This window comes from Tinamus guttatus, unplaced genomic scaffold (assembly GCF_059628265.1).
Source record: "Tinamus guttatus ecotype Peru unplaced genomic scaffold, ASM5962826v1 Tinamus_guttatus_pri_ptg000450l, whole genome shotgun sequence".
NCBI classification, from domain to species: Eukaryota; Metazoa; Chordata; class Aves; order Tinamiformes; family Tinamidae; genus Tinamus; species Tinamus guttatus.
The window spans coordinates 912,540-927,486 of record NW_028288984.1 but is presented as its reverse complement, the minus strand read 5'-3'; the positions used below and the strand labels follow the sequence as shown (position 1 = coordinate 927,486).

Sequence of the window (14,947 nt, the reverse complement as noted above, 5' to 3'; positions counted from 1 at the left end):
GATGTTTCATATTTATACTGTAGTGACATCAATTCTATCTTTGGGAGTTAGTGCACAAGTACAAAAGGCAACTGGAAAAAAACCCTCACTGGCCAGATAGGATAAGACAGTAAGTGATTTTACCAGCTCTGCAGAACTCGGAACATGGCTGCATTTTCTGATGAAATGATTTGTATTTACCTAGTGACATCCTGAAGCAGAGATATCTTTATCTGATTGTAAGGTTCTCAGCACTTGCAAGGTTTCTATCACGTGTTGGTAGAATAAGGATGCATTTTCTGACCTGACTCTGCAAGTCTCATGAATGCAAAAGTATTCATCATTCAAATACTCATATTTTTTGGAAATTTGACAGAAGTCAGAATCTTTCATGTCATGAAAGTACAGAAAATAAAAGTACAGATGAAGTGTAAAACAGAGGTGTACTATAGGTTATGGTCATACACTAGAGGAATCTATAAAATGACAGTAAAAAGCAACCAGTGCTTCCCTCAGGTCCCCCCCAAATTCTAATGCAGTAGTAAAATGGCATGTGTCAGTAATAAAAAATAAAATGTCTATGACATTTTAAATGTTATCATACTGTCACAGCGGAATAAAATTAGCTTGAAGAATGATCTAAAGGGATATGATGCAGTTCATTATGTATAACAGCAACAGCAGCAGTTTCCCAGTGTTCATAAAGGTTTCTCCATTAAATTTACCTCCAGTCAATAATTAGGAGTCCACAAATAAACCTAGGCAATTAAATCAATACTGCTAGGCAATTATGTTCCAAAGTCCTGGCTCAATGGAACAAAAAGACACTATATCAAACTGTAATATTAAGTGATCTGATGCAATTTTCAACTGAATAATTTCTCAGAATAATGGAAAAGAGCAAGTCTGCATCCTCATTCAAGGTGCAAATGGTTACACAGTTTGCCAGTCTTGTGTCACTGAATCAACAGTCTATTTTCAGCAAAGTCTAACAAAAAACGTGCATTTCACAATATGATTTAGCTTTCCAAACATATTACATAATCTGCAACCAACCTTTTAGAGGGCATAGAAATATTACATGAGCTGCTTCCAAAGAGAGCCCTGGAAACCACAGAAATTTCCATCCAGACAATTTAGCATGGACAGAAGCGGAAAGCAGAGCTGGATGCTCCTGAGAAGAACCAATGCCCATTTGTGATTTTAAAGAGGGCTTCTCAAGACCTAAACCCACATCCTTCACTGTCTCTCCATATAAGATGAACGATAATATTCTGCTTAGGATTTTTTAATGATCTGCCAAACAAGAAAAGAAGGAGAGCTCTTATTTATATTCTGTGAATCTGATTCTTCTTCTGGAGTCTGCAATATGTACTGAATCTCACAATTACTACTGAGGTTTTAAAATTTCTTAAAATGAAGGAAATTTCGTGAACAGAATTGCTTGTTTTTACTGCTGTGTTCCATGTAGTACTAACTAAGAGATACTTTAATTACAATGACAGAATTTCTGAGAAAGCCAATAAAAGCAAACTGAATTTTCCATCTCCTTCACTGCAGCAATTAAGCAGTCTTAATGACAGTTAGTTTTGATAACGAGAAAGGAAAAACTGTCATTACTTTCAAATCTGATCATAGGACACCATCTAGACAGAAGACCTATTAATGATAAAATATTTCAATCTGAAAGTGATTGTTCCCTTGAAATGGCTTTCAAAATATTTTCAATCACTCACATTCTTAATAGAATGAACTGCATAGCTAATGAATCCATGCTACTGAATATGCATTAGAAACATTTGATTTATGAAATCAAATTTTATTTCATTTCAGACACCAGCTACATATCATCTGAATAAAGGAGACAACTGAAATATAAAGGAAAAGTTTCAAGAGCCAGTGTGTGTTGTCAGTGATGTCCAAACAAAAGCTGACTATGGCTAGAAAAGCAGGGCTCTCACCTGCCAATAAACTGCCCTTGATCACTTACAAGAGGGGAGCATCCCAACAGACCATGTGTGTATTAAAAAAAAGACTTGAAAGAGAAGAAAAAGTATCACACAGGTCACAGCGGCAGTCTGAATGGACCCCTCAGGGATTTCTGCTAGTCTCAGCCTTGTCATCCTCTATGCAGCTTTCCTCTCTGCCCAGAAAATGTCGATAGGAAAATGTTTGAGGGGCCTCTGGTGGAAATTTTTTCATTCTTTCTGCATTGACAGGATGCCAAATCAATATTTACTTCCCACTAACAAGCTGCTCGAGGTCTCAGTAGAAAATATTGTAGAGAATGCGGGAAGACACGATAATAAACAGCTGTCTGGCTATGAGGAAAACATGAATTGACTGGAAACAGGTCCACAGAAAAAGGTCACTGAAACCCATGAACTCCTCAGGTGTCCACATCAACTACTAACTTTAAAGGCACATAATAAAAAATGTCTTTTTCCTAAGAGGCATGAGAGAGTGGATTCTTTTCACTCTAGCAAGTATTACAGACTGTCTCAATAATTTAATTAACACATTTGCCAAGATCTGTGCTTTTTTTTTTTCCAGATATTCCTTTCAACTCTATCACAAATCTTAGGTTAACATCTCTTCAGTCCTGTCCAGTGATTTGTAGTCGAAGAGAAATAAAGAAATGCTACAAAACAAGGATCTTATGTTATCTTATCAATATATCGTTAGGATCATCAATGGCAATATAATTACAAAGGTAATGGATTAATTACAACTTAAAAAACACTTAGCTAGTCAGATTAGAAAGCTATAATTCATTAAGTGAAGACAGAAATTTAGTACCTGTGCTTCAAGAAGCTTCTGTATATAGTGCAGCCATTCTTTATCTTTCTCAGATTCCATTTTAGTTTTTGCTGTTTCCTAAAAATAGAAAAATATAAAAGATACACTATTTTGATGCCACCTGGTAAGAACTTAACAAACAATAAAGGACACATAACTATATGTGCATAAAATAAATAGTATGTGGAAGTGGGTAGTATGCTTGGAAAACTATGTCTACAGAATGAGTGTGCTCTGTTAAATTTATAAACCTATCCGCATTTGTGCACGTCCCTAGAAACTTGCAGGGCCTGTTCTTTTCACGTGAATAAATTACTATACTTTTGATGAATGCATCTATGTGCAAATTTCTTAAGTTCATCTTAAAGGTTCCTGGGTCCTCATGCTGATAAATGGATTAAGTATCTAAATTTTATGCACTGCAAATTCACCAACTGTATACTACATTCGTTTCTGTTCATAGTTAATATATGCATGTTTTATACACACATTCACAACACTGATTACAACAAGATTCAGAATATAGAAATTATTTTGACAATAAGGTAAGTATAGAAAAAATCTGGCAAAAAGTCAGTCACTTCAAATGGGTCCATAAATGCTATCAAAAAGGGCAGGCAGGAATTAGACCATGTTGTTAATATTCAGGGCTTTATCTACTTTGTGGATAATATACAGATATATATATAATGCCTTTTCATTTAACAATAGTGAAGAGTACCTTTTGTAATTTCTGCAGTAGCTAAATTTTAAGTTATCACCAGAGTACTGTTCCTGCCAACTAATGGTCAGCTCCTAGACGCGCTTGTTAAACAAAAGGGAATAGCCTTTACCTTGTACTATTCAATCAGGCTTAAATAAAACTGGATATGAAATTCTATTACTGGATTTATTTAATAGATAGTGATTCGATTAAACAATATCAAATATTTCATAGTAAAATCTAAGACAGGATCAATCCAAAAAGAACAATGGGCTCCCCCAGAAAGCACCTGTCTGCTACAAATACCTCTAATAGGTACCACAATTCAAGAAAGTAAGCATGAATAAGTTTGTTTGGCACAACAAAAGCTATCCTAATGTTGTTTTCATTAATGTAAACGTCTACTTAAAAGGTATAATTTTATCAAATGATCTCATGAAAAAAAGGAAAATACTAAGAATTTTCAAATAACAGCTCTGTATCTACATGCTAAAACCAGTATATTTTATTTATGCATACCTGAAGGCTTGAGCCCTTATTAGTTGTTAATCTATCCTTTTTATTTAAACCCATCTGGTCTGTTCTCTTTGTGGTAGATAACGTACACCCAGTTTCCAGTCTCTAACAGGCAATTTTTTGCCCACAAATTAGGTATTTACTCTAGCTCCTGATCAGGCCCTTTTTAAATAAAGATGAAAATAACTTACCTCATCATCTTCTACTTCTAGTATCTCCTCAAGATCAGTTTTTGAAACATTAAGGATGGAGGCTGCCAAGGACTGGGCTCTCTGAACACACTCTTGGGAAAGGCTTTTTTTGCAGTTTTGCACTTCTCCCATTTTTTTTGCCTCTTTAATTTTTGTTCTCAGCTCTTGTACGCTGTGCTGTAACTCTCTGGTTAGAGCCTGGAGGATGCAAGCAGAAAGTACTCAATACAAAAAAAAATGCAGTTTTAAAGTGCAAGACTATGCAAAAATATAACATTATTATGTATAAGCTCCTATAGGTAAGAACTGTCTTTATACATGTTACTGGCTGAATATGACACATTCTATAATAAAATATTTGGAAAACAGAGTATGAATTAATTCCAACTACATTAAATCTATTAAAGCATACAATGTTGTCAACATTTGTATATTTTTTCCATACGCTTTTAACAATATATCAAATTCAAAATGCCATCATTCATGAAACAAAGAAGTTTCCACAGAATGAAGTACAATTTCTTTCCTGACTCAGCCTGCCAAAAACTGTTGTTGAAATAACCTCAAAAATGGCAGTTCTTAATGTAGTCAGAGAGAGATCCTTCTTAATCTTATTTGTGCCTCACTGTATGAAGAAACACCATACAACTCTTTACCTAAAACTGGAAGTTTTCATTCTGACCAAGAAAATTATAAATATGCCTGATTATTGATTCCATCTCATGTCCTTTCTACAGTCTATATAACTGCATACACTTTCAGCACACAGGTACACTACATTGTTATTGTGATTCCAGGCTTAAACAGGGACTGTTTTATTTTATATGCTGCTGTCCCATACACAAGGCCCAGCCAAGGCAGGCAGTTTCCTCACGGAGCTGCTGTTAGCAGATTAAGTAAATGTAATTTAACAGATACAAGCACCGGCTGCTAAAGATGAACATGCAGCAAAACTGATGCATTTGAGTAATGCATCCTTAGCTTGGCCCTGAAGACACCTGCAAGCCATGGGTGCCAAGAGAAGCCTTGATTTTATCTCCGATCCGTCTCTGCTGCTGAAGAACCCTAATTAGCTTCAAGGAAAAACATGATCTTGATATGAGGTCTGATTCTGCTGATGCTGCATTTATAGCACTACTTTTTATTATCATTACTACTATTGCTAGTCACTAATAAATAGTAATAATAATGGAAATTTTTCCAGTGATCAATTCTGTAAGATGGTTTACACTCTGAAGCCAGAAGGACACTCACAGCTTGAAGAAGCAAGTAGAAGCAAAACAGAAGAACGTGGTTAGGAGAAAACTTACTGGTGCAGGCTACAAAGCACATCAGTTTTAACATTTTAAGTGATAAGAAAGGTGAAAAGTTACCTGGGATGGTAAAAAGGGACTACTGGGATTTAGGAATGTTAAAAAAAATAGGAAAAGCTAAACACCAAACAAAAAATTGTACTGATAATGAAAGGGAGACTAATAAACCCAACAGAGGTGAGACCACCTCTATCCAAAAGCAGAATAGAAGAAGCAGTAGGAGCCATCCTGTAAAAAATACCTTGCTAACCTGAATGACCTATGAGATTATAAAAGGCTGAGTGGAAGGCTTTCTGTTCTCCAACATAACAAAAATACTTAATACTATCTTCCAAAGCTGTAACTAATTCTCCCATATCTAAAATTACCTGATTTAATTAGGTAACACAATTGATTAGTATAAACCATCAGTTTTATAATTGAAGTTCTTGTTTAAATATTTATGCAAGTTTGACTCAAACATTTTGTAAATGCTGAGCAGGATGATATTTAAAAACATTGATACAGAGATATGAAGAGTAACTCAGTGTCAGAAGTTCTTTCTAGTTTATTCAACTTGCATGAGTCAAAGCAGACCTGCAGCTGTCAATACAGACACCTTGGCTGAGTTTAAAATGAGAGAATAAAGTTTTCTTTTGATCATCACATGTAGGGCTCATTTTATAAATGATCTCTCATCAGTTGCTGATAAATTCCTAAAAATTCTTTCACTGCACAATGACTTCATCTCATGGAAACTGACTGCAGATTTATTAAGCCCATTTATTTGGGGTAAAGTACTTTATGGCCTCTAGTGTATTCAAAACATAGTCATTAAACAGCACTGATGATATATTTAAAAAAAAATCACAATGCATTCATCTTATTCCAAGATCTATTTATTTTATATGATTTTCCTAATTTAATATTTTGCCATATTTAGCTAAATATTAATTATTTGGAACAAAACTACTCTGACACACATTTGAGGAAAGGAGGTACAACGAATTTAGTCCCGTTTTTTTTTAACTCGAGAATGGATCCCACCTTTTGCAGCACTCCCAGCAGAGTATCTTGTACAAAGACATTTCTGTGTGTTAGCTAGGAGGAGAAAAGAGACTTGAAACATCATGGGCTGGTAGCTAAGAGAACCTGGATCAAGCTCGCAGAAAGAAACAGAGTAGGAAGATAGAAAACTCTGAATAGAAAAGAATAATGCAAGTCATGAGAGGAAATTAAAACCAGTAACTTTTGCCATGCAAATAGGCACATTACATATATAATCACAATATATCATTAATATTTTGAATTTAAAGTTCTATTGTTCTTTCCTTCAGCAGTACTAGCACCCTAAAGAATAACCTAAAGCACAGTCTTTTAGCCTATATGAAAAAGCAGACTACCGTACGGACATTCAAGTTGAACACACAAATTAGCTATTTTGGAACATGCTTTCTTCACATTCTTCATTTTTAATTCTTTTTTTTTTTGATAAAAAAATCTTTATTAGTGCCAGCAATATGAGCATTTGATCTTCTCTTTGTTTTCTTTTGTGTGAAATCTACGGGATATTGTGTTGCTAAAGTCATTTTCCCTGCTTAGATGTTGCTGTCAAGATTTATTCCTGTGGGACGCACTTAGCTTCTAGCAGCCAAAAAGAATAAGAATCCCTGATTAATTTGTGAAAACTACAATGTATCAGTCCCATTGGTACGGGTTCAACTATAACAAAATAAGCTTAAAATCATAAAAAAGTAAGCTCGAAGTACTCAGTTCTCTTCAGTTGGCAGTAATTGTTGCATTACCTGTAGACTAAATTTGTTTATATAGCTATATCTATATGTTATAGCTCTGGGTTGCCCACAGTTCCATAGTCTCTCTTATAAACCCTGTTACTAAATTTTTTTACTACTGATAATATTTACTCTTGAGATATTTTCAATCTTGACATCAGCAAATGAAGACTTTTAAAAAAATGTATCTTTTGCCAGTTTTCATATCTATAAAGATGAAGAGTTATTTTGGTTGTTTTGTTTGTTTTGCTTTGTTTTCTCCTTTTGAAGGCCATACTTACATAAGCAACTGAAGAGACTGTGGTCATATACAAACCCTGCAGACCCTATTAATACACTATCAATAGGGTTGGTGTTTTAACTTCCCTCATATCTCAGATTGCTTCGCCACTAGCTGGCCTTGAACTTGATCAATTTTGATCAATGGTCCCAAATGCCACTTAACCAAATGTAACCCAAAAGTTATTCTCATAATGACCATGTTAACACGCACATTCTGCTGTTATTTTTCACAATAGGGCTTAATGGCCCTATGACAAACCGGACTCCAGCTCTGTAGCTCTCTACAGCACCGACCTGGCACCAGTGGAGGTCTCACAGCCGAGGCCAAGGCCCATATTACTTTGCACAGTAGGAATAATGCACAGAACTGTTCTACTCTTAAAATGTCCGCTGTAATAATTAACAGCTTGAGCACATCCTTTCTAGGGCAATTACAGTACAAAAGTAACAATGAAAGTTATTTTTGGCCCTAGCTTCTAAAAACGGTCAAATTTCAGACTCTAATCATAGAGGCCTTGTTTTTTGCCAAAGCTACTTTGCCATGTGCATATAAACTGATTCTAGGATTCAGACTCTATTTTATTTTATTTGTGTATAGTTCAATTAAAAAATTCTCTAGCTACAATTACTGCATACTTAGAAACTCATAGGTCTTATTGCTTGAAATGGTTTAAGGATGTGACCTAAATCATCACACCAAAAATGAAATGGAAAACAGAAAATTGTGAAATTGGTTAGTTTACTAAGAGAACAACAAGAGTGCTGTGAAGATGTAACAGTAGCTTGTGGAAAAAAGCTGAATGTGGCAGATTAAAGAACTTCTCTATCTATGTAGTACAGTGATAACCACTAGTTCAAGGTTAGGGCATTCCTCACACTGTAAAAAGCAAGAGAGCATAAAAACCTCAAAAACCTCAGCATCGAGGAGACAAAACACAGCTTGGGTGTACAAACTCACACAAAGAGATGGCATCACGCGCTGCATCAGCAGCACAGACAAGCATTCAGATCCCTCCAATGCAAGTATAGTTATTTGCATCTTACTGCCTCTCTGTGACTGTCGAAATATGTTGAGTACTAATGTTGAAACTGATTTCACAGTACGGACTTCTGTGTAAGTCAGAATAATCAGAATTTCTATGGCCTTTTTAATATATTATATATAAAAATATAATTATACATATAAAAATTGACATGTATATATATATGCCATAATATTGACACACATACAAGTCATTTAAGCACGATTTTTTCCTTCAGTCAAGCAAATATCCCTTTTGGGTAATTTTTCTTTCTTTTTTTTGGATTAGGGAGAGCCACGAGCCTGGACAAGACACAACAACAAGAGAGGCCTGCAGCAGAGTGGTCCGGGCCGGGACTGCAAGAGGCAGCATTCGGACCCGGGAACCGGCCGGCAGGGCTCAGCTCAGCTCCTGCTGTCCCCAGGGATCACAGAGACCTCGTGGACTCCAGCACATGCCCCAGGGAAGAGCAAAGAGGGGCAGTGGATACAAGGACCAGCCCCAGTGCCCCCCAGCTAACAGCTCCCGTGTCTAGCAACAAACTGTAATGCTACTTCTAGGTATTAAAAGCACTACACACATTTTTCTACAAGTGTCGTGCAGGTCATATTCGTAATGTGCACTGCTCTCCAACTGGCATAACTTACCAAGCTTCAGCATGGCTTGTGTGTTTGCTGTAGTTCTAACATTAACCGTAAGTAACCATATTTTCAAGCTGTAGGATGCATTTCAACCCAAATAGAATGAAAAAGACACATTCTGGAATACCACAGGAACATTATAGAGTGACAGTATTATCTAAAAATTATAGACTTTCATCAGTTTCAAAGGCTAATTTAATAAACAGATGAAAGAGAGGAATACATATAGGAGAAATATCAGACTGAAGTATACAATTGAAAAAGAATATGTTGATTAGCATGAGAATAGTGGTCACAGTTTCACAGAGATCAGTGGAAGATGGAAGCACACAGTGCCTGGAAGCAATATTCCATCTGAAGACTAGTAAGAATTCCATTTTAAACAAACATTGAGCAACTGCCATGTGTACCTACAAAATAATGTCATATTGCAGTTGCATCTACAACATTTTCCACATTCATTACTAGAAGCAAATCCAAACACACAGGACCATAAATAAAGATGTAGCTGACAAGCTCTGAAACATTAATTTGTTTAAAATATCACCAGCCCCTTCTACCTTTGTAGTAAAAGCTGCCTCCAGTTCACAGTCCAGCGTCCTAGCACAATCCTGCCTTCTTCATGGCTCTGAGTTATAGATGATGGACTGTGAACTCAAAAAGGCAAATTCAGTTATGTCCTAAATCCGATTATGGTAATAACATCTGGAAAATGAAAGACCAGTATTGTTGTTCAACTGCTATAGCTAAATCCACCACAGCTTTCCTGACAAAGCTCTCAACATAACACAAACTGAAAGGGACCCCAGCATATCAGTATTTGAATACAAAACTTAATTTCCTGTCCTTGAAAAGTGTATACTCTAAAACAATTTAAAATGCAACTAGGAAGAAGAATATTAAAGATAAAAATGAGAAAATGTAGTATATAGTATTTGATAATCTGATTCTGCGCTCAGATTAGATTACAACTAGTATACTATGCTGGTTTAAGATGTGTTCCTGCTACTCTGCATGAAGAGAACATGATACAGAAAATCTCATTTAGCTAGGAACTTCAAATACTGTATTTCTCCACGTTTCTCCAAAATATCATTTCTCTCATATTTTACATTCACTCTCTAAATATTACTCTTCATTGATTCAAATCAAATCGAAAGAAATAATTTTGAAGAAATATTATTTTCAAATACAAAATTGAATATATTCTTTTCACGATACTTTATTAACCAGACTGTGGTGTGGAAAACCATAGAGCAGAAGTTTAAAAATATTTTGGCATACCTTTAACAAGAAAAGGAAATTCGCTACATTGTACATTGTGAGTTTGTAAAATATAGTTTAGTTAATGTATGCATTTAATAGGAAAATATAACCAATTTTTGATTTCAGAGAGAAGCACATTTAAAGATGTAGAAATGGGCCTATTCTGGCCAATTACAACTTAACGTACAACAATACATAATATTTAAATAGGAGCAGATTCATGTCTTTTCAAGTTTTGTTTGAAATCCAAAATTAACTTTTTTCATCATTGGTCAACTTATTTTTTTTTCCTTTTCTAATCTACCTTTCATAACTTTCCTTTATGCATGAAATAAATAATATTGTGTTATAACTCCCATTTCACAGCATTCTTAATAACACAGGTTTGGGTAGTCTCTTGTATCGAACAGACACCTCTCTTATAGAATATACATCAGATATTTACTGACAAGAGAAATACTTGGTCACAGATATCATTACAGCTTTACAGCCATCTAATCTTTCCTGTACATTAACCTCTAAGAAGGTCAAAAGCTTAAGCTGTATAAGATTTTTTCCAGACTGATTTTTTTTAATCAGCAAATACATCATAGTTTCTATTGTACTGTTGCCAAATTTTAACACAACTGCAATGTTTTGTGATCTCTAAAGGGAAAAAATAGTTTTCTCTACGGTATGGAATGAGTTGAAATATGTATAATCAGTACGCAATGACAGGCAGAATATTTCTGTCAAAATATATTGGTTTCTAAGATTATATTTATGTGAAATGGGCAGTAATGATAATTTAAAGTCCTATTTACTTTAGCATTTAAGTCTCACCTCATTTACATGATTTTTTTCCTGCTGTAAATTCTTAGGTTTCAATGGAATTACATCTGATTTACACAGGTGTCAGCAAAAATAGCTGCTTCTATTAAACATCATACATTACAGGTATTTATTTATAGAGAAAAACAAGCCCTGGGTGAGATTAGAGCTTCATGCACATATATGAAGAGATGGCCTGGATCTCAGAGAACATATTAGCTGTACGGTTTGGGCAGATGAAGTCAGCCCAGCTGCACCAGACAAGGCAAACAACATTCAGGGCAGACAAAGAAATACAGAGACAAGGCAACACTCTCAAAGCCACATAGCAGGTCAGCAACAAAGATTTCCTGATGCTCCTGATCCAAGGATTTTCCCAATGCCTGAGCTTAGTTTGTCATTTGGCAGGAAAACACAAAATACAGAAAATCTAAAACAAATGCCCCAAGACAACTGCACATCTGAAACAAACATGTATTTCAAACCGTATATTTAAGAGGACAGTACTAGTAATTCTCATCCTTATTAAAAAAAGAAACAGCTGGCCTCTTATCAACTATATTTTCCTCAATATATTGCCTTTTATTGACTTTCATGATTCTGCTCTCCTAGAACCCTTCCCACCTGTCCATAGCTCTTTCTGTATGTATGTTCTCCAGGGTGGAATCTCTCTGCTTTTACCCAGAAGTACTGCAGAGATTTCGCAAGGTCTTGGGCAGCTTTTTCTTTTCTCCACCTCAGCTTTCTCTCTTAGTAATTTTACCAACATACATAGAACAACTATTTCTACAAGAACTTCCAAATAAATCACTACCGGAGATTTTCTCCTGCTTTTCAAGTTTTGCTGTTTTCCCTAACATTTCCCCAGGAATTCTTTACTATGAGTAGAAGCTCAGAGCTTTCATACGTGCGTTGCACTCATTCTTCTATTCCCCAGGTCTTCCTGTTACCCCTTTTTTTCCACTGGCCATCATTACTTCTATCTTTTAGACTCTAAATTGGCCAATATCTTTAAACCAGACTTTCTTCTAAGTCTCCAGATTATGCACATAGCTGAGTATTTTTTTTAAAGAACAGCCTCTGTAAGCCATTTAAAGGTTTACGGAGAGACAGAGCTATACCCTTCCAGGGACGGCACTGCAGTGGCCTCCACGTAGCTCCCAGCTGAGCCTGTGGCAGTCTGATTCTCTGAAAAACTTGCAAGAATTTTAATCCTGTCCTGAGGCAGAATAGGCAGGTATTTGCAATTTGGGGAGATTAGTTTGCTAGAGGTTCGCACAGTGTCTCTCATTATAGGGTCATGATCTATAAAGATGGTTCCTAGGCACCATGACAAAAATGAAACTAGCACTAATGTTGACAAAATTACCTATGTGAGTCAGATTGACACCAAAACTTGGCAGGAGACCTATATATACAGTTACAGAAACCTGACACACCTTGCAGCTTGGATACACAGGTTGAATCACTTAAATCAACTATTTAAATTGTTAATACAGACAGGAATATAAAATAAACAACGTTCAAAATGTTTTTAGCTATATCTCTTACCACCTGTGCCTCTGAGTCATAAAAACAAAGTCAAATCGTTTTCTAAAGCTAAAAAGTAAAGAAAAAGAGGAATAAGGAAAGACTCCAAAAGCTTTTTATTTATTCTTCATTTTTAGTAATCAAGATTCAATCCGTTAAGACATCTACATTATATGCAGTTCCCGACATACTGCATGCATCACTAACCATATGGTTTCTGTAAACTGGAAGAGTTCAGCCATTCACTTCATTCATTAAAATTCACAGGGCCTATTATTCTGTTTACAGTCTAATAGATATTCACTGTCACTATTCAGGCCTCTGATTCAATTTGCCTAAGTCCCAGCTGCAAAGTAATCCTGATGGAGATTAGCTTAATTTATCACCAATTTCTTCTCAAAACCAGGAATGGTTGGTATTTCTTAATAAAAGCTGTGGTTCTCTTTTTTTCCCTAAAGTAGCATGCATATTGAAAACAGCAGAAAGATTGTGAGATTTCTCAGTTGCAGCAAGTTTTGCTCTGCACATAGGACACCCTCGTTTGAAGGTGCAGTCTGCAGACAAAAATACTGATTCTCAAACCAGAACACTTTCCTTTAACCAAATATTTTGCTGATTCTGACTGAACAGAGATTGGCCAGCTCATCATTACTGCAAAAAATGAAAAACAATCATTCTAGCTACTGTTTTCTAGGTAATGTGATGACAATTTGGACTTTAATAAATGAAATATATGTATGTTCTGACATCTAAAGATTCCCACTGGGGAACATTTCCTAAGAAATCCAAGTCATGTGAAATTTGCAAATTTGCACTTCCAAAGCAAAACTGACAGTGCTGATCTACCTAAGTGATACACTACCCGCTCTTTGCAAGATGCCCCTGTAACTTGATGAAGACACCTACACTCAAAAAAACAACGCTACTGAATGGGTTTGGCTTGTACACAGTTCTGTAAAATTTAAAACAAAATAAATCAATATTCATCTACAAAGCAAATTCTAATTGTTTTAGTCCATCTGAAAAAAATTGCGGTTATTTATAGAGCTCAACTTCATCTTTAAATGCAGAAATGTAGGTACCCATATAAAAATTGTATTTTACATAGCCTGGGCTCAAAAGAACTCTGATGAATACTGCTGCTAAGGAAGCTGATTTCCTCAGGTTTCAGAACAGAAACATATTTGCCCAGAGAAATGGCCTATTGCGGCACCGCGTCAGGAGAATTCTGCAAGGCCACTGCAAGGTTCTGCTACCACCCAAGAACGGACTCTGCAGCTGGAGTACACAGCTTGCAGTAGCAGTACACATGGTGCTCCATCCTCAAGGAGCCAACCAAAGAGCCACAGAATGGTCCCCAAACATTCTGACCTCCCCGTACGACTACATATCACCTCTACCCTCTTTTATTATTCATTCCTTTGAGATACGAACAAGTAGGATATCCTCTACGCTTGGTCATTCTGAGACGAACACCTGTTTCCTGGCAATATTCCATCTTTGACAGTACAGGAACAATCCAAGAGAAAATGACAGTGACAGCAAACAATAGGCATTTGCAAAATAAAAGACTTTTTAAGAAGGAAATGGTGAATCACTGTAAATGAGGCTCTTATTTTTCCTAAAAAAAGACTAATTTCACACATTATTTTCATTATTTTCAACATTATTTTCAAACAAACAGTCCTGTTACTGAAAAAGGCAACTCCAACATCTCAAACATGCAAATACTAAGATATGTCCCAGCTCTGCTCCCTCCACGGTGTCCTGGGTTTTTGAAATGCTAAAGTAAATCAGTGCAAGATTTCTGAGTTAACTCACAATACATGAACACGCATCTGTTTGTGAAATCTCAGGGGAGGCAGAGTCACTGAGGAAGAAATGATCTGCAGGGTCATTCGCAGGAGGAACTTTTTTAACAGCAGTGTTAGCTTATCTTAAACTGCAAATTAAGCTATGGCCCAAGATAACAGTGAGAAACTATGCCATGGCCAAAATGATGCCAGGATTCAAGGGAAACTGCAGAAAGGAAAAAGGTAGTCATAAATATAGGGAAATCAGGTAAGCCACAAATGACTCGCACAATATCAGTCATCCAAGCAGAGGTGCAGTTAGGCCTCTCA

At 36.0% G+C, this 14,947-nt stretch overlaps 1 protein-coding gene across 1 annotated transcript in view; it reads right to left on the bottom strand.

The window, feature by feature from the left end:
- Nucleotides 1–14,947, bottom strand: part of CNTLN (centlein) — a 175,239-nt gene that overhangs the window by 4,566 nt on the left and 155,726 nt on the right. Inside the window, exons 24-25 of the mRNA XM_088532025.1 lie at nucleotides 4,189–4,386; nucleotides 2,779–2,856 (exon numbers count right to left, since the gene is read on the bottom strand). Coding sequence (XP_088388151.1) covers nucleotides 2,779–2,856; nucleotides 4,189–4,386 — 276 coding nt within the window. The remainder of the gene's footprint in view (nucleotides 1–2,778; nucleotides 2,857–4,188; nucleotides 4,387–14,947) is intronic.